This window comes from Amblyomma mixtum, chromosome 3 (genome assembly GCF_055824585.1).
Source record: "Amblyomma mixtum isolate Tamu chromosome 3, ASM5582458v1, whole genome shotgun sequence".
Taxonomy (NCBI): domain Eukaryota; kingdom Metazoa; phylum Arthropoda; class Arachnida; order Ixodida; family Ixodidae; genus Amblyomma; species Amblyomma mixtum.
Genome location: NC_143014.1, coordinates 252,624,526 through 252,648,793, shown reverse-complemented (window position 1 = coordinate 252,648,793; position 24,268 = coordinate 252,624,526). Strand labels below are relative to the sequence as shown.

Here is a 24,268-nt window from a genome sequence, read left to right as displayed (position 1 = left end):
GGTAACCTTCAAATCGCGCTACACTGTCCTTCCGGCACATCTACAATAAAACATGTGGATCAACTACCAGAAATATCTTTTGTCAGTCTCGCATATTACAGATATTTCACCTATATAAATACCATCTCACAGTGAAATTTATATCTGAGGGGCAGAAAAACATATCTAGTCTTCAAATTCTCGCCCCACTTCACAGTAAAACAGCGCATTATCCAACACGATCTCCATCAGAATGGGATATGCGTACGACTCGCCTCAGTTCCGGTAAACAACAGCTTTGCTATATGCTACATTCAGTGCTCAATAATTGCCTAATGAATGACACAAATATATATCGCAAAATTCAGTGTTTGTATTGTTCGATGTGTGATATGTAGCTGCGTAATGTCTCTTCTACTGACCTACTGTAATTTTTTCTCTTTCTCATTTGTCATCGCACTAGTTTTTGTGTAATTCCTCCAGTGTGTGCTATCTCGTGTAATCTTCATTCATATTATCTGCCCGCTGCTGTTAAAACGACTGGGTTAGCGGGACAGTCAAGCTGCCAAAGAGCCGCTTTTTCCCGCAGCCATTTCATGTACCTGCGCATACATGAAAAATAAACAGTTAATTCATTTGATTGCTTGGTATACCAGCTATACGTAGCACGAACAAGTCGGCATTCTGTGTTTTTATTATCACTACCTCATGTGCGAAAAGCCGAAGAGGCCTTTTAACAAGGAACACCTCTCTGCTGCGTTGTGTGCGCGCCGCTATGAAGCTTGTGTTCAACGAAGCCTCTTTTCCAGGGTGTGCCGTGCTGCTTTCACGAAAATACGAACATTCAATGTAAGGTCAACTAGTCGCAACTGTTTGTCGTGTCAAGTTGAGTAGATATGTGGCATACATCTGTGTCATGATGCAGGCAGCAGGCAAAGCACGTAGCCGCTTCTTTAGGCCACTGAAGAAGCACCAATCTCTCGTAGAAAATGGAGGACCAGTGGGAGTCGTGACATCCGGTGAGGTTATTCATCACCTGCTCAAAAACGAGCTGTCTATAACCGAGAGCGAAATGGTAGGTGTCTGCAACTCATTATGGGAGACGCCACTCAAGCGTTCTGAACAAGTGGGTGGACGTGAGTATTTATGACGACAAAATGGGAATGGGACCATGTACAAAAAACATCAAAAGAAAAAAAGTGTTTGCCTAGGGCAAATTATGTCACGTTGTTTTCTTTCATTTTTTTCGAATTAATTGTATAAAGTTGAACCTTTTTATAAGTGGAGGAGCCCTGGCGATTCCTTCGTTATAGCCATATCTTCTTTATAGCCCGTGTAAGTCCACCTTCCAAGGCAATCGCCATTCCTGTGTGTATCCATATTTCGTTACAAACCGTTCCAAAGCGGCATTCATGTTGAATGCTACTTAACGAATGACTTGCGTCCGTCGCTTCAACAACGCTGATAGCCCGACTGGGTGCAATAGGAAGGGGCTCGCCAATCAAGAAGAGTTCAAACTAGCTTTGAAATTTCGACGCTTCTCTCCCCCCCCCCCCCCCCCCCCTGGCTCACTGGCGCCTGCTGGAGCTTCCGTTCAAATGTCATCAACAAATTGCGAGACAGATTGCAGAAACTTTCTCCCATGCCGCCCATTCCACACACACCCTAAAGCTCTCCGATGGCTAGATTTGCTTCCGCAGTTCTTCACAAAAAAAGAGGGGTTCACAGCAAGGAAAAAAAGCGCTCGAACTTCGTGCCAATGCCGCCAGAGTGCTAGCTGGCACTAGCCCGGAATTGTCTCGAGCAAGAGTATACATCTCAAACTCATTGAAGTCGCGGAAATTTCTTGTTGCGTAAACAGGTGACTGAGCACTAACTTTGCGCGGCGAGAAATATTTTTTTTTTTTGAGACCGTCCTCTTGGCCGCATTTATCCAAATAAAGCTGCGATGGTGGCTCAGGGATTATGGCACTCGGCTACTGACCCGAAAGACGCGGGTTCGATACCGGCCACGGCGGTCGAATTCTAGAGGCCAGTGACTGTGCGGTGTCAGTGCAAATTAAAGAACCCCAGGTGGCCGAAATTTCCGGAGCCCTAAACTACAGTCTCTCTCATAACCGGAGTCGTTTTGGGACGTTAAATTCCTATAAACTAAACTAAACGAAATATAACGCTACTTAATGATTGTTGCCTGCAACTCTGCTATTCGAAGCAATGATCCTTATCAGCAGTGGAATAGTTCCCAAATTTTTGGTTACGCGACGTGTCCTAACGATAGATGCGGTTCCAGTAGAGTCCTTCCTTATTCTTGCCTAGTATACAGCTACGAACATAAAATCCGGGCGCCTGCAGTGGCGTGTTTGTAATGGATTCTAAAAAAATGTTTCGTTGGGAAAATCCCGGCATTTTTTTTTTTTTTTTGAGCGGTAAGGTGTTCACAGAAAACGAGCAAACTCGATTAAAAAGCTCTCCTGAGTAGCACAGCACGCGTGTCTCGGCCGGCTAGCCGGGGTTTTCTTTTTCCCGTCTGCGCTCTCTTATTCGTCTGCGAAAGTGCGCACGTGGCAAAGAGTTTTCTTTCCAGTAAGCACACACGCACGTAGTTTCCCTCAGCGTAGCGGCGCAATTTTCTCGCCATGTCCCGCGCAAACAACCAGATGCGGAACGTGATTACGCCAGCGGTTCCCTGAGAATAATTTGTCAGTGCTTGGCGCTCGAAATTAGTAGCAGACGTCGACATGCCTAATTTGTTCAGTACCAGTGAATATCTTCCGTTTTCAATTATTTACAAAATGCATGCTTGCGGAGAAAACTGAGTAGAAATTTCGGCTGATATATGATTTTCTCTCTGCAATTGAATTCAATTACTGTCGTCCTCCATGTCAAATTGCAAGTACCCGTGGCAACGAGGGTGAACGTCACTTGAGCCAACGACAAAAGGCGATGAGGATTAAGATTCAATATGACTGAAACACAATCTTCTCGAAGTTCATGTCGCAGTTTTTCTTTTAGAAGTCATGCCATCGTTCAGGTTTTTCAGGATCATTTCACCAATAACCAGATTTTTCCTCACTCACACGTTTTGTTGCGGGGCATGCATATGATATTTTCAAACACAAGGTAGCAATCACTGAGATAATGCGTTCTCCTGCTTTATATGTTTATTTTTTTACATTCCTCATGCATTCTTACCATCTTCTCTCGTGTTAAATGGGCTTTTATGCTAGAGCTGACAGCCAGCTGAAGACATGGTACGAAAGTATTTAATATCGGAATTGTCATTATGAGATTCAAAGAGGAGCACCGGTTAGCGCTGGGTACAGCTCTTGATTCAACGACGACAGCGGTGCATCACTTCTATACCGGCGTGCTGCGGGCTGGCTTTTAGCAGGTGCTCCCTGACTCCTAGAATTCGTCTTTAAATGAAGCAACACTGAATGATAGAAATAGCGTGGGGGGAAAAAGACTCATTCTCACCAAAAACTTATCTAAGACGCCCATTTGGAGAAACTTAAATGACGTTCGCGCCCGTGGTAATCCAGACCATCAGCGCTAGCTGGTCCGGAATGTGATTTTGCAGTTGATGCTTTCGCTTTGAATGCTGCTGCAACCAATGAGTGTGTGATGCTTGTTTCTATTTCTGGAGGGTTAAAACGGGTGCTTTAAGGTTTGAGAGATGTGTCTGGACTGACTTGAGCATCTTCTCGTGCAGCGTGTTTGCGACTCTGGCTTCCCACACACGTGCAGCGTTCAGTGCACGACGCACCGCCTCGGCTACATCCACAGCCTTCCCCCAGGGCGCCTGATTTGAAACGTCACCGCTGGCGGCATTATTATAAACGCGGTCACTGCTACCGCCCAGGCTGCGTAGGATGCCGCCCCATCAAGTTGGAGGCGTCTTTTTTTTTTTGGCCCCACAATCCTTCTGATGGCGACGAAGTTAACGCGAAGCGCGACAAACCGGTTGTGTGTACGGGTTGGTCAACTCATCGTGGTAGCTCGATGTCGACGGAGGTCGCTCGATGCATGGGGCGACTCGCCATAACTAGTTCTGTAAAAGCTTCCGAATAGCGGCCAAGTTTTCACGCCACAGTCACAGCTGTTTCTACTCAAAATCGGCTTTTCATGTAATAAGTAGGCAAAGGCTTATCTATATATATATATATATATATATATATATATATATATATATATATATATATATATATATATATATATATATATATATATATATATATATATATATATATATATATATATATATATATATATATAAAGGAAGGGGAATGAGGGGGCTTCCCTCATACTTATGTATGAGGGAAGCCAACAGCCACAGAAAGCAAGGGACACAAGGGATTTTAATTTATTTTTTATTTTGTGGTGTTGATCAATTTATAATATTACTGAATATGTTATCGCTTAAGCGATAACATATTCAGTAATATTATAAATTGATCTTCCTTTCCCTTGTTTGCTTAATTGCTTAGCGAGGGCCTCGGTGCTGGCAGCCTTAACGCCATAGGAAGCATAAGAGGGTTCTCACACACAGCTTCCACCCTCGTCGTTCGATGACGTTCCACGTCACACCAGCGGTAACTCAGGGCGTATTACGTCCGCCGCTTATGAACGTGGGTGGCGCTGATGAACACTGTCAAGTTTATGAGAGAAGCCAACAGCCACAGAAACCAAGGAGCACAGGGGATTTTTGAATTAATTTATTTATTTATTTGTGGTGTTGATCAAGTAAGAATATTACTGAATATGTTGTCGCTTAAAGCTAATTGATTAGAAAAGCAGAAGAAAAAACAACCATATGCCGCCGATGGGGTCCGAACCCACGACCTCCGAATTACGCGTCCGGTGCTCTACCTCTGACCTACGGCGACGACTGTCAAACCTTCTGCTTTCGGGGGTATTTATGTTTACAAATAACCTAACCTTGAGAGTGTTCATCAGCGCAACCCACGTTCGTAAGCGGCGGACGTGGAACGTCCTGAGTTACCGCTGGTGTGACGTAGAACGCCATCGAACGGCGAGGGTGGAAGCTGTGTGAGAACCCTCTTATGCTTCCTATGGCGTCAAGGCTGCCAGAACCGAGGCCCTCGCTAAGCAATTAAGCAAACAAGGGAAGGGGAATGAGGGGCTCGTTATAAATATGAGAGAAGCCAACAGCCACAGAAACCAAGGAGCACAGGGGATTTTTTTTATTTATTTATTTTTTTTTGTGGTGTTGATCAAGTAAGAATATTAGTGAATATGTTGTCGCTTAAAGCTAATTGATTACAAAAGCAGAAGAAAAAACAACCATATGCCGCTGGTGGGATCCGAACCCACGACCTCCGAATTACGCGTCGGTCACTTGTAAACATAAATACCTGCGAAAACAGATTTTAATAATGCAGTAATCTTCGTTCTTTGCCGCGCTGCCATTCTTTTGATTCTTTTGCTTACTTATATGTCATGCAAAGTGTCTTATTTGTGCTTTTGATTGATTCTTTTGCTTACTTATTTCATCCAGTGTGTCTTATTTGTGCTTTTGTTGTTTGTTTTATATTTGTGGTTTTTCTTTTATTCTGTTCAATTGCCTGTGCCCCCCCCCCTATGTAATACCCTCTCGAGGGCCTTTAGGGGTATTCTGTATAAATAAATAAATAAATAAATAAATTTCACTGCCGCCGCCGTAGCTGAATTGGTAGAGCAGCGGACGCGTAATTCGGAGATCGGGGGTTCGGTTCCCACCGGCGGCATGTGATTGTTTTTTCTTCTGCTTTTCTAATCAATTGGCTTTAAGCGATAACATATTCAGTAATATGCTAAATTGATCAACACCACGGAATAAAAAATAAATTAAAATCCCCTTTGTTCTTTGGTTTCCGTGGATGTTGGCTTATGTGTGTGTGTGTATATATATATATATATATATATATATATATATATATATATATATATATATATATATATATATATATATATATATATATATATAACAGAAAAAAATATTAACGCACATGCGCACACACAAAAAGTAAAAACTATTGATGAAATGTGTCGCCAAACAAATATGACATGGTCACAGTAATTTGACAAAGCTTGGTGCAGTGCATGTGGTTTCGAGACCTACATCCACGCGCAGGTTAAATCATTCTGACACTATCGACTTAAGTCGATGTTTTTCAAGTAAATAACAAACATCAAGACATATGTAGAAAAATGAAAAACAATCGAATGCTAGAAATGATACACAAACAAAAAATAATAATACATGTGTGCGAAAAACGCGAAAGGTCTGCGGCCCGCGGAGCTGACGCGTGGTCCGAGCACTGATCTCCACTAGGTGGCTGGATGCCGCATTCCCGCTTTCCGAGACGAGCGCGAGTGAAGCCACCGGAAGTTGGACTGCTTGTTCCGTAAGTCGGGTGTCTGCTGTGTATTTCAATGCAAAAAGTCGCGTCTTTCGCCCTTTCGTTCTCAGTTTTTTGCATTGTTCTCATGTAATTTCTACTGTTATATGAAAGGAACAAGCAAGATGAACGCGAGAAATGTGAGCATTGCGTGCCGAACCCTGCAATTTCTGAGAAACAGAAGAAAATAGGCATGCAGGTCTCACCCTGCCTCGGCAAAGGGGTACGTGCATTAAACACGATGTTCTTGCCTGGTTCTTGTCTTCCGATCGTGAAGGAAAAGTAGTGGAATGACGATGAGGCTAGGTAATCTTAAAACCGAATTTTCGTGCAGCAAAGAAAAGGCACAGCGCGAGAGGAACGACTGACAAGAAAGACGAATGCTGCAGTGCGCAAGAGAAGCGCTGTTAGAAGTCAACTGCATCAACAGCCACGAATACAAGCCCATTCAGGCTTAACTTGCTCCAATATGAAAAAGTACATGACACGCTCCGTCGAAAAAGCAGTACCATACCATTTGGAGGCGCTAATGCGAACCAACCGAACACCATCGACACCTCACCAGATAGTAACATATATAGCCCCCGCTTCGGTTCTGTCTAAACATAATTCGGTGAAATGGTCGCTGCAAGGTCAGCTGCCTGGTGAAGGTTTCCATCTATTCTTTCTTAAATTTATCCCCCACTGATGGTATAACTTGGGCTGGAGCGCGGGAACGTGCATCACAGTAAAGAGCAGTGTTGGCGACGGGACGACACAGAGCTGAGCAGACGGGGTTCCATACTTGCTGTGTGTAGCGACGTCCTGTCGTCTGCTAGTGTCGTCCCATTGAGATGCAATGGGCCCTTATTTTTGAAACGCCTTTCCCGAAGATTTCGCTGCTCTCCTCGCTCAGTTGACGGCGCAACAGGAAGGCATTGTCATGGAAAAAGATGAGAACGGCGAAAAGACGAAATGCTAAGTGGGAAAACAAAACTAGAACTGAAAAACCGTGCTGAGGTCTGATTTCATGCACTACCAAAGGCTGACTTCCGGGACAAGACCGCTTACTTCCGGTGGCTTCACTTTCGGGCGCCCGATGCGGCATCCAGCTCCCCTAGTGGAGATCAGTGGGTCCGAGTGGTCAAGGGGATAGATAGATTATAGGTGTCTATTTGGGATAAAACGTGGAAGCTGGCAGGGGGTGGGGCAAAGGAAGTGCTCATAAAAGAAATTGCTAGACTCCCAGCCATTGAAGAGTGTGGCCATAGTCCTTCAATGCTTTTATGGTCATGAAACTTCTCCGTAACGCTATGGGAGAGCTTCATATGTTGACCGCGCCTTCCACGAGGCGGCGCTGAGTGTCCTGTGGGGGCAAAGACGCGAGGAAGCGAGCGTCTCTACGGCCGCGAGTCTACGGGCGGAATAGGACGCCGGCGGTGCGGCAGCAACTATTTTCTCCACTTTGCCTTCGTTTGCAAAATAAGTACAGTGCACAGGACGTGCAAGCCTGTGATGCCGAATACTTCCTGCGTAGCGGGTTGCCGCTCCGTCTACGGAGGTACGCAGGAAAAGGCCTCGCTGTTCTGTCTGCCGAGCGACGCCGAGCAGCGTAAAATATGGAAGCGGGCGATACCCCGACAGGAAAGCGGTGGCTTTAGCTTCGACTCCAAGCATGCCCGTGTCAGCGAGAACCATTTTGCCCCACGGATTTGATTCAGCCTCACGGGTTCGTGATCAACGGAGAAGCGGTGTCGCCGCAACGCGAGAAGCTGAAACTCCGGCCCGGCGCCGTCCCACGGATATTCGAAAGCCAACCAGCATACTTGAGCATGAATCTGTGACGATTTTGCATTTCAGTCAGCTGTACTCTTCAATGTGCTGATGGCTTTTGGTGCGAAAGCTGCTTCATGGGGTCAAACACAACCAAGAATCTTGTGGTGTCCCTGAATTTAAGGATGCAGAAATAAAATAAATATTGCCGCGACTGGAAATTTCGAACCCCCGGCGGAGCGAACGGATCAGTTTCGCTGGCAACTGCACAAGAGCACTGTGCCATCGCAGCAGCCGATCACGCCTCGTGTTGTTGTTCTTGTTGTCGCCTCAAAAACGATGGCACAATACCCACGGTGGGAGATTGGCCAGGGTTTCGTGCAGACCCAAATATGAACAAAACTAAACTGCAACACACTCACGCGCTGCGTGTATTGCACACCATCGTCTTCATCACGAACCTTCGGAACGAACACGTTAGAGCTGCTTAACCTCGATCAGAGCTTAACTTCAGTCTAATATCGTCGCCAGACGTGCCAACGACCCAGCGAAGCAAAACCATGAGCCAAATAGGCTAAACGCATGCGTCCGCACGTCTGCTGGGTATAACCACGTTAAAGACCTAGAGCATTTTATTTTTTTTTGTACATATTTCTCCGTGATTTCTATAATTGCTCATTTTTGGCTTGTTGCGTGGCCGCTCACAGCTTGTCTCTCATTTTGGTAGCGCGAAGCCAGCACATGAGCAATGAACAACAAAAATTCATAATTTCCTTGCACTCGCCAGCGCCTCCGCAGTCGAAGCATGACAAAGTGTAAATAAATGGCTTATGTAGCAAGAGCCTTGAGCAGATGGCTTTTCCACCTCCGAAAGAGGCAGCAAAAAAAAAATGAGATAGCACCATCCAACTACCAGTGCATTCGTCATGTGATCGCTTTTGTAGCGCGCACTCCAGTTCTTAAAATGCCTCCATAACGTCATCTTCTTAGCATTATTGAGATTGCGGTATTTCTCACAAGGTAAACGCCAGCCTTAAGCAGCCTTGTGCACTTAGATGAAAGCAAGGACTAGGCCGAGACAGGCGCAACCCAGACACACATAGATATGTTACTGATCGCTACGCTATATCTTCCAGAATTACGTTGTAGGCAAGTTGCGGCAGAAATGATTGCGAAGGCTGGACCAATGTTCAAAATTCGCTTTTTTTTTTAAAAAAAGCAACGAGAGAAAGTAAGCGGGTTAATCGTTTGCCAGAAAACAGCCGATAACAAGGTTTACTAGCGGCCGTCGTCGATCGCACAGGGTATTTAGTGTCTCGATGTTGCAGCCAAGCTTTCAGGTGATAACCAGTAAAGTAGCGTCCATCCTAAGCCCAAATACCGATCCCCAGAAAGCGCAACTACCAAGCGAATATGAGCCTGTTGGCAGGTAAACAGCCGCTGCGAGCAGGTCTCGCGCAGCGACTCGTGCCCCCTCGCCGACAGCCGCGCCACTAGCGGCGCGCGCTGTCCCTATATGAAACTTCGGCCGGAGTTTCGTGACCAGAAAAAAACATTGAAGGACTATGGTGTGGCTGAAGTCGTCAATAACAAGTTCCGGCGTATTCCGATTTATACCGCTGTCCAAGGTCTATACGGGTGAAATTTAGTACGTTGGCTCCTTTAAGCGGGAAAGTCTCCCGGGAGAGCGTTCATGCCATAGGAGAAAGTGCCAAGCTTGTGAATGAAGTATGATTCCCTTTGTTCCCTGTAATAGGTGTTAGTGAAAAGGACAGTCGCGTTTTTTGTAATGCTCTACCCATATATATATATATATATATATATAGAAGGGGAATGAGGGGCTCGTTATAAATATGACAGAAGCCAACAGCCAGAGAAACCAAGGGGCACAGGGGACTTTTCTTTTTTAAATTTATTTATTTAATTTGTGGTGTTGATCAACTTAGAATATTACTGAATATGTTATCGCTTAATGCTAATTGATTAGAAAAGCAGAAGAAAAAACAACCACTATTCCGCCGGTGGGATCCGAACCCACGACCTCCGAATTACGCGTCCGGTGCTCTACCTCTGAGCTACGGCGACGGCTGTCAAATCTTCTGCTTTTCGGGGGTATTTATGTTTACAAGTAACTTAAACTTGAGAGTGTTCATCAGCGCCACCCACGTTCATAAGCGGCGGACGTGGAACGTCCTGAGTTACCGCAGGTGTGACGTAGAACGTCATCGAACGAAGAGGGTGGAAGCTGCGTGAGAACCCTCTTATGCTTCCTATGGCATCAAGGCTGCCAGAGCTTTTCTAATCAATTAGCATTAAGCGATAACATATTCAGTAATATTCTAAGTTGATCAACACCACAAATTAAATAAATAAATTTAAAAAAGAAAAGTCCCCTGTGCCCCTTGGTTTCTCTGGCTGTTGGCTTCTGTCATATTTATAACGAGCCCCTCATTCCCCTTCTCTTGTTTGCTTAATTGCTCAGCGAGGGCCTCGGTTCTGGCAGCCTTGATGCCATAGGAAGCATAAGAGGGTTCTCACGCAGCTTCCACCCTCTTCGTTCGATGACGTTCTACGTCACACCTGCGGTAACTCAGGACGTTCCACGTCCGCCGCTTATGAACGTGGGTGGCGCTGATGAACACTCTCAAGTTTAAGTTACTTGTAAACATAAATACCCCCGAAAAGCAGAAGATTTGACAGCCGTCGCCGTAGCTCAGAGGTAGAGCACCGGACGCGTAATTCGGAGGTCGTGGGTTCGGATCCCACCGGCGGAATAGTGGTTGTTTTTTCTTCTGCTTTTCTAATCAATTAGCATTAAGCGATAACATATTCAGTAATATTCTAAGTTGATCAACACCACAAATTAAATAAATAAATTTAAAAAAGAAAAGTCCCCTGTGCCCCTTGGTTTCTCTGGCTGTTGGCTTCTGTCATATATATATATATATATATATATATATATGGTCTTCCGGCTTGAGGACCAGGCTGGTCCTCTAGCCGAAACCTCAAGAATTAAATCCTGTTATGTTTTTCAGTTTCTGGTGACTTTATCTTATATTGATCAATCAGCTGCCAAGAAATCGTTGTTGATATATATATATATATATATATATATATATATATATATATATATATATATATATATATATATATATATATATATATATATATATAGTACAAAATTTAAATGCAAAGCTCTTAGGTTAATTTTAGTTGCCGCCGTTTAGAGCAAACGAAGAAAAACTTACCTTTGATATGTGCGAGTCTTTGTACCTGAGCACGAGAAGGAGCGTTATGCAGCCAGAGAAGTAGCACACCGCATGGTAAGTGGGCAACACGTAGACGTCGTTCAGGGTGGCGATCGTTGCCCTGCAGAGCATTCATACATGTCAATACACGATGCGTCTTTAAACACGGAGGCCAATAGGCTATTTACACTGCAGGAAAGAACAAAACCTTTGCAAATAATTCGTACAAAAAGGTATAAAATATGCTGCAGGCCAGGAACCGTTCTCTACTGATCGGATCAACGTGAGCTGCAACAGCAAGCAAAGCTTATGCAGTGTTCTCTAGTCTATCACTGCGGCGAACAATTTGAAACTCCGTCTGCCAAGCATCGAAAGATGACGCTGCAAAAGATATATTAGCACTTCTGATCCACGTTTCAAATCACGCGTACTAAACACGACGGTTAAAATGAATCTTTGACTTGTATTAGAACGAGCGCTTGGTTCTCTAAATTCGGACTTTTAAAGGGACCAACCACTAAGTTTTAAGAATCATTGTTTTTCGTCGCAACGGAAAACTTGTCAGAAGTGCTGAATTCTGCAACCGTCTTGTTAGAAACGATGCAGAAGATTTTAAGGCGTCAGCGTGAGCATCCCCGTGTCGGAAAAAATTGCCCGGTGTTGCCGTTCATGGCCGTTTGAAGCCTTGCAGCCGGAGCGGCCGGAGCATGCAGATAGAATGTGGTTCCTGCTAAATAGTTTACGGGATCTTGTGACGTCATCACATCTTGCCCATCGTGGCAGGTGACGACCTGCCCACCGGACTGTGAGCGAACTGCCCATGGTGGCAGGTGGCATTCAGATTAATGAATGGTCGCGAAAGGTTGTTCGCGACGAGCAACCTGGAGCTCTCAAACTGAGTTCCTGGTGATATATCGCACGTTCACACATATGCAGTCGACAATGTAACTGTTTATGTCTAAAATCGGCAGTCTCATAAAAGTGAGAACGCAGCAGCAGCCGCCGCCCTGATCATATTGCAGCCGTTGCAGCCCACTCGGAGCCGAGTTCATCCTGCAGCTGGTGAGCTCCTCGCCGAGAGAAGCGCCCCGTCGACGCCGGAGTTACGTTCGCCCGTTGCCTATAGTGGAGCTCTTACGGCATTCCTAAAGACTGAAAGGTTCGACAGTGGAGGCCAAGGCCTCTTCTGACCTTACACAGATCTAGACCTTACAGGGTGCCATAAATGCTCCATTACACGGCTAGGAAGAAAATCCTGTTGCCTGGTTACTTTTCGCAAAGACGGTACGTCTCGTCGACAAACATTTGAGTGGACGTGATTACCGTTTCGTCCAAGAAACGCAAAACACTGTGGCAAAACCTTGTGACAGAAGCTAGAAAATTCTATCAGCGATGTGATGGGACCGTCGCTCTTAATCAGAGCGTGCACTGGGGACAGCAGAAACTATAATAAACCATAACTAATACTCTTGAAAGAAAAATTTCTCTGCATTTAACAACAAATCTGAATTATTTTACTGCGATGTCTCCACGTGGTGGGATACACCAATAATGGCAAGGTTTCACCGCAAGATAGCACTTGTTTCACAGCTTTGATAGTTTGTTTCACGAGATTTTGAATGCAAAGTTAACATTATAAATCTGCGTTTCTTCAGTATTCCGATGCTCAATTGTTACAGGAGGCAAGATGTTTTCACTTCGACCATACTCTAATGATGATTTTTGTTGGTTGTCGGTTGTTTTAAAAGGCTAAAAACTCAATCTGAAAGGCGCTGCTACCTGGACAGGTTGGTAATAAATGCAAACGCCTCAAGAAAGTTACACATTCACAAATTTAGAACGATCGGCTTTACGTTACTAATGCACCGTTGTATCATCACATGGAGATGAGCTGGCTACAATTGACCTGAAAGGACGAGACGAGGACACAAGTTTCAAAATAAGTGTCTATTCGGTGAAATTTTTCTCGCAACACATGGTGGAATAGTTGCTACGGCGGAGGAAGGTGCTAAGAAAGGCTATAGTGATAGTAAAAATCGAATGGTCGGCTTTTGACTGGCGATTAAAAAATGCTTTTGAGAGCACTTTTGCAAATTCTTGAAGACTGCTGGCTAATGTATTGACAAATTTCCTGTATTCGTAAATGATTATATGTATTTCAAATGTACCTATGCTGTCTTCTTGTCTGCAACAATACACAAATGCTTCTCGTAATTAGCACGATCCCAGATCCCATCTACGATGTGTCTACGTACAGTCGCCCTCAGCAAGACTTCCGACACGGCACCGGTGACCGTACTCTGGTTCGCCTTGATTTAAAATGAATGCTTCGTGATACACAGCACTATGAATTCGGGAACTCATCAGGGCAGCTAACTGCATAACCCTGCCGCTGCGCTGGACCCGCGCTGTTATCTAAAGTGATATCCTACCACTTCATGCGTGTTGAAAGGCATACTGAAAGCGACAGTGCGGCAACCAGATGTTAAAGTTGCTGAGGTAGCTGCGTTGCTAGGGTACACCAAGCGACAAGAGAAGGCAGCGAGATTTGTCCCCTCTAGTGGCTTGTTGTTTGTAATTCTACTTTTAGCAAGCTAAACGATTACTTAGATTTTTCCTCGTTGGTTTTACGTTACATTAGAAAAAAGCTAAAAGCCCGTCGAAACAGGGCAAGTGTACTTGATTTTTGCAAACCTGCCGACTGCAATATACTGCAACTATAATAAGGGAGTAATTACTCATTGGCATCCACCCGAGTGCAGCCATACGGCTACAAAGGAAAGCTATACAGTTTTCTCAGAAACTTCGTAGTTAAAGAAAAATTCATCCTAGCCCTGGGTTCTAACCCGGAACCACCGCTTCACCGGAGCAGTCGCTCTACCAATTAAGCTAACCGGGACAGCAAGCTTATGGTAGGGCGAGAGCGAATTGATCAATAACTCGAAGTGGGAACAGTGTTGGTCAAATGTTTTAGGGGAATCCCCCAAGGGGGAGTTGATTTGTAATAAGGGAGTAATTACTTATTGGCATCCACCCGAGTGCAGCCATACGGCTACAAAGGAAAGCTATACAGCTTTCTCAGAAACTTTGTAGTTAAAGAATAATTCGCCCTGGTCTAGGGTTCGAACCCGGAACCACCGCTTCACCGGAGCGGTCGCTCTACCAATTGAGCTAACCGGGACAGCAAGCCTTTTTTTAATTACGAAGTTTCTGAGAAAACTGTATAGCTTTCCTTTGTAACCGTATTGCTGCACTAGGGTGGATGCCAATGAGTAATTACTCCCTTATTAGAAATCTACTCCACCTTGGAGGATTCCCCTAAAACATTTGACCAACACTGTTCCCACTTCGAATTACTGATCAATTCGCTCTCGCCCTACCGAAAGCTTGCCGTCCCGATTATCTTAATTGGTAGAGCGACTGCTCCGGTGAAGCGGTGGTTCCGGGTTCGAACCCCGGACCACGACGAATTTTTCTTTAACTACGAAGTTTCTGAGAAATCTGTATAGCTTTCCTTTGTAGCCGCATGGCTGCACTCGGGTGGATGCCAATGAGTAATTACTCCCTTATTACAAATCTACTCCACCTTGGGGGATTCCCCTAAAACATTTGACCAATACTGCAACTATGTCACTGCATTGTTGCCGGTCGAGATCAGAGCTTATCCCAGCTACGAGATATGCTTAGTGTTCGGGCGTGCAGCGCCGAAATTATCACTTCTAAGACTAGCATTTCTTGAGTAATGTAGCGACCACGCTGCAGTTGTCTACCTGCACTTATTGCTTATTTCAGTGCACATACGTGGTATTCAAAAGTGGGCTTAGGCTACAAATTTGAAAGCAATCAACCCAGTTCAAAAAAAAATGAGGAAATGATAGCCAGAATACGACACAACGGTTTGTCGTCCTGTTGCAAAGAAATATTTTTCGTTAGCATTTTAATATTTTTTGTATAGTTCTGTCGCCGGGATGAGGAACCACGTAATGCTACAGAAAATAATGTCACTACAAAAATTCCCGGTGTTACCACGAGTTCATGTCCCACAATACAACAAAAAATCCAGTGTGAGGACTGAAATTTTTCGGTGGCGTTTTTCGATAGGGTAAACTGCGGCGGCACAAAAGAACAGCACATGTCCAAACAGCATGCGGAAACAGCGCACGCTAAACAGCACAGCGACAGAACAGCACAGCCACAACACAACACAGGGAAAAAACAGCACGCCTCAAAACAGCACGCCGTACAAAACAGCACCGCGACAAAACGGCACAGCGAAAAAACAGCACGACGACAGAAGAGGTACCCCCAAAGTCCTATGTCGGCCGTATCTGCCAGAATTCCATGATAGTCAACCCGCAGAATCGACGCTTCCAGAACAAATTCTTCAGCGTTTACCTGCCAGAAAAAGTGGATATTGGAGATCGCAAATATTACCCTACCCTGTTCTTTACTGAGTCTGTGAAACGAGCACTCACTAGCTCTCATGGTCGCTGCCGTATGTGTTGCGATTTACCGTTTGCGGTTATGGCTATGATAGCTCATCCCTCCAGCAGCACTGCACCGTACTCCGACGTGCTGTTTTGTCACTTTGCCGCTTTGTTCGGCGTGCTTTGTTTTCTCCCTGTGCTGTTTCGGTTGTGTCACTAAGCGCAGACAGTCGACTAGTAGGTGGATTGTAACAATATGACTTCTTTCCTGTGCGCAAAAACACACGGACAGAGGGAGAGTACATACCATGGACGCTGGTTGGCTACTGACCCTCCGTCCGTGCGTGTTATGTGCACTGGAAACATGAGTCATAGTGTTCGGCTGTGTACACTGCACTGAGCAAAAGGGACGACGCTCAGATGATGAGTAAAAATATTGAAAGAGTGATGAGCTGTATACTGTAAAAAAAATTGTATGTATGTTAGTGAGTTTTGTTTTTAGGCTCATTCTTAGTGAAGAACGTATCTTAGTGACATTATGTTTGGCTCTTTTGTGTCATGTGTTAAAACTTGCTTTGTATATCTCTGTACAAATTTATGGCTTATTGAAAGTGTTTTTGTTGTCTGCCTTTCATGCTTGGAACGTATGACGTTCGCAGTGTAATGTAAATAAAAATAAATAAATAAAAATATAGGAGAAGAAGCGGGATGAAGCAATTAGGAAGGCCGTCTCTTGAGGACATCCATGCGGCAGTTGCAACCTATGGCGCAAAGCAACGCGCCCTAACGAAGCTGTATATTTCATGCCGTCAGACGTGTTGATAGGTTTGGCCACCTTCAGAGAAATTTTGTCTCCGTCAGTGGGCGAGGATTAGTACTGTATACTGCACAGGTCAGCTATTATTTATCACCAGGATGATTATCTTAAACCTGGAAGTGGCGGGGCCATTCTTAGACAATTGAATCGGACCGTATTCGTAGAACACCTTTTTTGTCTAAACATCATCCAGTATATTTCCAGCTCAACAACAGTGTAGTAACGCATGTAAGCTCGTGATGATCCCGGCAAAAATCCTCCTAGGACTGGCGCAGGTTTAGTGAATAGCGCTTCTTCCATTTTGCGAGCCCAAAGTTAATGTGTGACAATCATCGGCTTTACTTGTAGGTCTACGCACTTGGTATACGCAACAACTGTTACACGCGGGGAAGAAATTTTGCCCCTATTCTAACGGCCTTGCTTGCGTACTTATACAGGCTGTGCTGAGAAATTCAGAGGTTGGTACCTCTAAACGCAGATGTTCTGCGGCACATTTACTAAATTCAATTGTCTAGGTATACAACGTCCTCTAACCTTCGAAATAAACATGCACGCTGACAGCAGCGGTTAAACAGTTTATTACTGATTTTAACTAACTATAGAATTCACCAGACGAAGACTCTCTGCCCACGTGGTTGCATAAACAACGTGCAAAAGCAGACTGCGTGTAATACTCACGGTTTGGTTTGGTTTATGGTGTTTAACGTCCCAAAGAGACTCAGGCTATGAGGGAGGCCGTAGTAAAGGGCCCTGGAAATTTCGACCACCTGGTGTTCTTTAACGTGCACTGACATCACACAGTACATGGGCCTCTCGAATTTCGCTTCCATCGAAATTCGACCACCGCGGCCGATTTGGAACCCGCGTCTTTCGGGTTAGCAGCCGAGTGCCACAACCCCTAAGCCGCCGCGGCGGCTAAATAATAATACTCATGGTTTAATATGAGCAACTGTAAAAGAACAATTTTGAGCACCCGGTATTGCTGTTTAAAAAAAGCAACTAGTGTGTCACAGTAAGGGCTACACAGCGCGAGAGGAACAGAAAAATAAGAAGAACACGGTCCCATATGCCTTTCTTGTATCTTATTCTTCCCGCACTGTATGATTCTTACTGTGATTTACACAAAACAAGCCCGCAATTTTACCGTGGTAACAATTACCAATTGAACGACTTCGCTCAAATGTGATCATGCAGGCTTAGGCTTTGTCCGGCGGAATGATACCACAGCGGTTAAGTCTTGAGGATCCCGGCTGGCGGAACTTCTGTTTTCAATTTACGTGGGTGCCTGCCATTACCGTAATGACCAATGAATCAGTGGGCACATTGGGCTTAAAGTTCAGAGGCAATGAAGACGAACAATTTGTGCTCAAGAACACTTAGACAAAGCAAGACGTGTTTGGTACTTACTTGTAAGTTTTACCTAGAACAACCGGGAAAGGGTAGTAGTCGCTGCTGCGCAATTGCCACGCTGTGAACGAACAGCATGCCAGTGAGAGGCCGGACAAGACAGCTATCACTGCCCGGTGTTTCCTAGAAATTTGGAGAAGAAATTAGCTCATGTGTAAAAACTTCGCTTTGCGGCTCTTCACAGCTGCGGGATTCAGCATGTGCCCCAACTTTCGCAGTGCCCTCTCGAGGGTTTGTATTAACTTCAAGCCCAAGCGCAAAAATTATTAGCGTTACGCACCTAGTTTGCGCCATAAACTTGACTTCGTATCAGATGACTATGCGTGTTATGTGCAGAGTGGTTGACTGCGAAAAAATGCACACTACTTTGCCTATCATGCACTAACCGTAAAAATTTCATGGCCATTTTCCACGTAATCTGAACAGTCGATTCACCATGCTGCGAGCGTAGTATTGCATTCCGGAGGCACTACAACGACTTCACTCATTTGGCTGTCCCCAATTATGGGGCTGTACTTTCCACCAAGCCATGCTGTGCAGTTTGTTTTCGAAGATTAACAGTAAAAAGAAAATTGCCGTGTCAGTGACAATGTTTTTAAATTAGATTGATTTAAAGAACACGTGCTTTACAAAAAGTCCTTCATGTGCACTTTGCTCGAGGCATTTTTGAAGGCGTGTGGCGCCACCGTTGTCATGGCAACCGAGGCAGGTACTGATTCGGTCTCCGCCGACAACAGTAAAGTATGTGGGCCTTTTGCCACAAATTCCCCTAGCTTTGCCCAGAGCAGAAAGACGGCCGTGATGTGGCGTGTTGCTGGAAGAACCCAGTCAGTGTACGCGGCCAGGAGGATCACAAAAGGGAATACTTGAACTTCCTTGTGCGTATCTCCGTATATCCCTGGCATTTCCAGGCGATGTGGCTAACGGTCACTGGGCTACCGCAGCGGCGGCACATTCGTTCCGCGGGGCCATGGTTCAACAATGTGTCTCTTAAGGACGGGTTTAGCGCAGAATTATTTGCAAGGCGGTGGACTATAAAGTCTGCGTGCCCCTCAGTAGCTCCTCCGGCTAGGTGGAATAAGGCGCACATACTCGTCAGCGCGTTCCTCTAGTTCACCGCGGAGGGGCTGGAGGGTCTTGCGGCGTCGCCTGTTCGCGACATTTTTTTTAGTTTGAGGGATCCAGCGGGTAGGGGTGTGCACCCGTTAAGGTGGTAGGTGCGTTCGGCGCGGTTTCGAAGTTGTATGCTGCTCGCGCCTCGCTGTTAGCCCACTTACTGCCTTCGATGCCTGTGTGTGCAGGCAATCAGGAAATCGTTACATTAAATTTTAGTTAGGTTCAGTTCCTGAAATGTCGCTAATAAATCACCGACAATGGTGGGGTATGTTGACCGGCTTGCGCTCACTTCTCTGCATGTTTCATATGGGCGCAAAAAATCCGTGAATAGGTGAGGTCTGTGCCTGGAGTTGTTTTAAGGAAATCTTTTTAGGGCCCACTGTTCTGCTTTTAGAAGAGCTGTAAGCTCTGCTTCCATAGTGGGCCTCTTAGATCTAACGCGCTCGGGCAGCCCGCTGGCTGCCAGAAAGTTCGCCTCTGAGAGGAAAGCGCATCATGGTCATATGAGCGGGCGGCCACCGGAACCGGCGACAGGAACCAGCCTACCGGCAATCACGGCGGCAAGCAAGTCGCGGATCACGGAGGGCATATGCTCTCCGTAGCTTTGCGCAAAGCCCCTACATGACGTGTTCTGCCGACCAGGAAAAAGCGCCAGCAAGAATAGAGGGGCTTTTACTTTGCATTCTGCTGCGTCTCATTGCTACGCACGCGTACGCCGGAAATAGGCTGCTTGAGATCGAAAACAACACTCTGATGTTATGGAGGGCTGCCCCAGACTGCAGAACGAACAGCTGATTATGCTCGTACCCGTATACATCAGCGACGACAACGCGAGCGTGTGCCTTCGGTGCTCCGTGTGCTGTGTAAGCTTCGAAAAATCTTCAAAAGCATGCGATGACCAATCGCAATCTAACGTGTTTTAGTCGACACCACATAGGACGGAAAAACTGCCCGTCCGTTGCTTGTCAAACGACACGCCGTACTCTCAGATTATCGCGTGCTTGTTTACTACGCAGTAAGTATGACTGGTATGACCACAGACGATCGACCCTGCATGGTGATTGACTCTGCTGGGGTCATTGCGATTTCTACGCTCGTAAAACTGCTTCCTGTAAGCTGCGATCAGAAAAGAATTGGGATACGTTCCGTTGAACTGCAGTCTATCGGCCATCGGCTTTTTCTGCGGGCAAGGAATGCACGCATAATCTCCTCAAAAGCGCATAGCAGCTTTTTGAACGTTCATCTAGAGCAAGCGGGTGTAATGTAAAAAGTTACCTGCGTATCATGTCTGTAATGCTACAGCTTTACCGCAGAGAAATGGCACTGGAATGAAAAGCGCTACGATCAAGCCCTGCGTGTCGGCCCCTCACGTACCGCGTATGCTTGCATGATGATCAGCACTGAGAGATTCTTTTTGACTCTTTAATGATCCAAACGCGAGTATATGCATGCCTACGGTACTTGTCAGATATTTTAAGCACATTGGTTTATTGGAGTTTAACGTCCCAAAGCGACTCAGGCTATGAGGGCCGCCGTAGTGAATGGCTCCGGAAATTTCGACCACTTAGGGTTCTTTAACGTGCACTGACACCGCACAGTACACAGGCCTCTAGAATTTCGCCTCCATCGAAATTCGTCCGCCGCGGCTGGGATCGAACCCGCGTCTTCCGGGTCAGCAGCCGAGTGTCATAACCACTGAGCCACCGCGGCGCCCGCTATTTTAAGCATATGGGGAAGAATGCTCGAGCATCAAGCTGTACAACAGATGGCGACTACAGAATCAGCACTCGCCTCGATCGGCTGCCGTAAGTGACAACTGTGTGGCCCCATATATGCGCGCAGAGATGCCTTTTTACAGCCAAGTGCTTCTCTAAGCATATCAGCCTTTGCACTGCGCCGAACGCAATGAAGACCATACGCTTTCGTATCGCGCTCAACTAACGCCTAGCAAAACACGTTCAGCATATGCATCCATGCGCGCGTTTGAGCGCGTACGCAGAGCTAGAATCTGTGGCTGCTATCGTGAAAGGCCTCGAACACCATCGCAATATCAACCGGGCGCGCGAAATTGACAGCCGAAATATTTTGTGAATGGGAAGTATGCGATCGTATTATGAAGCGAGCATTTGTTCTTGCGAGGTGGTGAGACGATCGAAATGTGATCGCGCATACACACGCAAAACATATAAATAAACAGCGAGAACTACCGCAAAAAGTGCCATTGCAGGCGACACAGACGATATGCACCGTGGCCTAGTCGAAACAAGCGCCAGCATTGCGCAAAATATCGCATGAAGACAAGCGGCCCTTTCAGTCTATATAGAAATGGCCGCGCGAGCTTCCCGCTACCATGCCACCTCTCCGTCTGCGAGTTGCCCGAGCGCTGCCAGCACAAAATCGTCCTGGCGAGTCTGGCTGCCCGCTGGCAGCCCGAAACCGGCCAGCCAGAGAAAAACGAACGCGTTCTGGGCACCCACCATAACTGCACTGAACAGCCAGAGAAAATCGAGCTCGTGGAGCCGCGCCTTGGCAGCCCGCAGACAGCCAGAGGCGGATAATCGAAGAGGCCCAGTAGCAACGTCATCGACGATAGGGAGTTTAGCCGTATTCACCATGCGACAGGTAATGTCGACCCACTACACTATCTGGACATGCTTGGGAACTGCAGCCTCGCTGGTATTACTATCACCGGCTGTGAGCAGCACAATCTCTGCCATATCATTGTATATGATCGTGGCGGTAGCAGGTGGGCTGTGTGCTTTGCCGATGCGCATGCGCCGCTCGCTTGAGGATACTACGTTGTCGATTGATACTTCGTGGGAGAGATCTATCATTTGTGAGTGAAAGTGTAGAGGCTTTAGAGGATGGAAGCCATCATCTGAAGAGAGAACTTCTCTGTTTGCTGACGTATGAAGTTCCTCTAATATATAAAGTACAACTGCGCGGTGCAGTTCAGTCGGTTGCGCTGGGAAAGATTCGCCTCTTCAGCAGCCTACAAAAGCAGCTTCATAAAGTCGTGTGCGTAAATCTCTTTCGGAGGTGTGTGCAGAACCGTGACAGTGCGGATGACTTGAAGGTTAAGCTTCTCAGCATTGTCAGACTGCTTACGTGAAATGACATGGAATTTATAGCCGTACAATATGCAGGAGGTAAGAAAATCTGTGAGAGCGTGGCGGGGCTCCTTTTTCCTTGTGCGCCACAGAAGACGAGTCTTTGGGTCATTCTGCTAATAAGACGCAGGAGGATCTTGCATTAGGACCTTACTTTGATGACCGATTTGCTGGCCCATATCTTGAAAAGTGAGGGAAGCCACTAAAAAAATCTCAATCTTGAAATATTTAATATAGAGAACAATAAAGCAATTCATACATGGCATGAAGGCCATATGAAAATACAGAGGTCTTAAGGCACCATACAAGACAGTACTGAATGCAACTACAAAGTATGCTTTATCATGCACACTGAACGAGACAGTTATAGCTGTGCAATGTGATTTTAAAAGGCGACTATTTATGATTCATGCGGGACAAGTTGGAACACTGGTAACGCTAACCTATTGCAATCGTGTGCTATTCCTCTTCAAGATTATTTGTTTATTCCTTTATTTAATGGTTGTGCTTTTATTGTCAACAACATTACCTTCTGAAAATCTGTATGACGCAAAGGCCGACCAAGAACAGCTGGAAGTCCGTAGATATGTACCACAAATGCTGAAAGGTACCCTGATGAAAGAACAAGGGCGTGAACCATCAGTAATCAAGTAAATTTTAGGTGTATACACCTGCGAACAAGTGTTCATCCCCCGACCCACCTGCGAAAGTAGCGCTAGGTTAGAAACGCATTTCATTCTCTATTATTGGCGCGTTAAAAGCGTGACCGTCCAAGATGAGCTGAGCGTCTTATCGCCTCACATAAATAGTCCTAACGTGATTATGAAGTTATTTTTGGAATGAAGTGTCTCAGTGGTATTAAAGGGCCTGTGTCACCTAGCCAGGTTTTTTCCGCCGTTTTGCTTAAAACCTTAATCGTAAAAGAGAAATGCATAACTTAAGCGGTCTCTGATCGAATGTTCTCCATGCTTAGAAGATTTTCGTGATTGTAGCACCTCACTACGACATTTTTTTCTGCGTGAAAGTAAAAGTCTAAACATTCATTTTGTGCAGTCGAGCTACGATCTGAGTAGGGCTGTCAAGCTAAGCAGGGAAATACAATAGCTGATGCGGCCATATTGTTATGGGACGCACGCCAAGGGTTTTGGCAGGAATGCGACGTTTTGAGGCTTGCTAATAATGGCGCGAACGGCTCAGGTACGACAGACAGCAAAATCGTCAGTGACTGTAATGTAGTTTATTATAGCACTGGTTTCCACCCAAATTTCTGGTTTTGAGTTCCACGGGCTGTGACGTAAAAGCTCCAGTATGCACAACTTGCCATATCTTCCGCAGTTTTGTCGTTCCTAAGGGCCTGCGCACTATTATCAGCGAAAAATCGCCAGAAAATCTGATGTCTTACTTGTTTAGAAGCAACGCATGGTTTCAAAATGCCGTTTTTTTGTGCTATATAAATTGTGGCCGCATGTCGGTCACGCAAGTGGGAATCTGGCATCGCAATGCGTACTCGCATACATGGGCGCATACACAGTAGACAAGGCCTACTCGAAAAAAAAAGAGATTGCCGTCTCTTTCAATCCGATTTGAAGCTTCCCATAAAGCGAAACAACTGCCGGTGTACTTACGGTTTCCAAGTCACTGGTAAAGTTCCGCACTTGTAGAAGGAGGGTGTACCACTGCTTATTCATCCCATCGTAAAACTTGTCCAACATTTCGGTTAACCCTGGTCCGGAAGTGAAGAGGGGCACCAGGTAAAAGAATCCGATGACCGTGAACACGGGCACAGTTTTCCTAGTGAAACCGCATGCAAAAAGTCTTAATTGTAGCATTTATATAAAAAAACTGTTATGGCCTCATGTTGTTCTTTTTCTAACGAGGGATGCTGAGAGTACTCTCGTAATAAATTAGACTAGGAGCGCCCATCAACCGGACTTTTCTTTAACGCAACAGCGTTAAGGCTCCCGGCAGAACGGGAGCCTTAACGCTATCCGGGGGACCATGTAGCGTCATC

General features: G+C 45.7%; 1 protein-coding gene across 1 annotated transcript in view; it reads right to left on the bottom strand.

Moving 5' to 3' along the window:
* LOC149354372 (nose resistant to fluoxetine protein 6-like) overlaps positions 1–23,969 on the bottom strand; it is a 37,860-nt gene extending 13,891 nt beyond the window's left edge. The window contains exons 1-4 of the mRNA XM_089575970.1: positions 23,883–23,969; positions 22,787–22,869; positions 18,032–18,154; positions 11,381–11,501 (exon numbers count right to left, since the gene is read on the bottom strand). Coding sequence (XP_089432096.1) covers positions 11,381–11,501; positions 18,032–18,154; positions 22,787–22,869; positions 23,883–23,969 — 414 coding nt within the window. The remainder of the gene's footprint in view (positions 1–11,380; positions 11,502–18,031; positions 18,155–22,786; positions 22,870–23,882) is intronic.
* Positions 23,970–24,268: the final 299 nt, after the last annotated feature.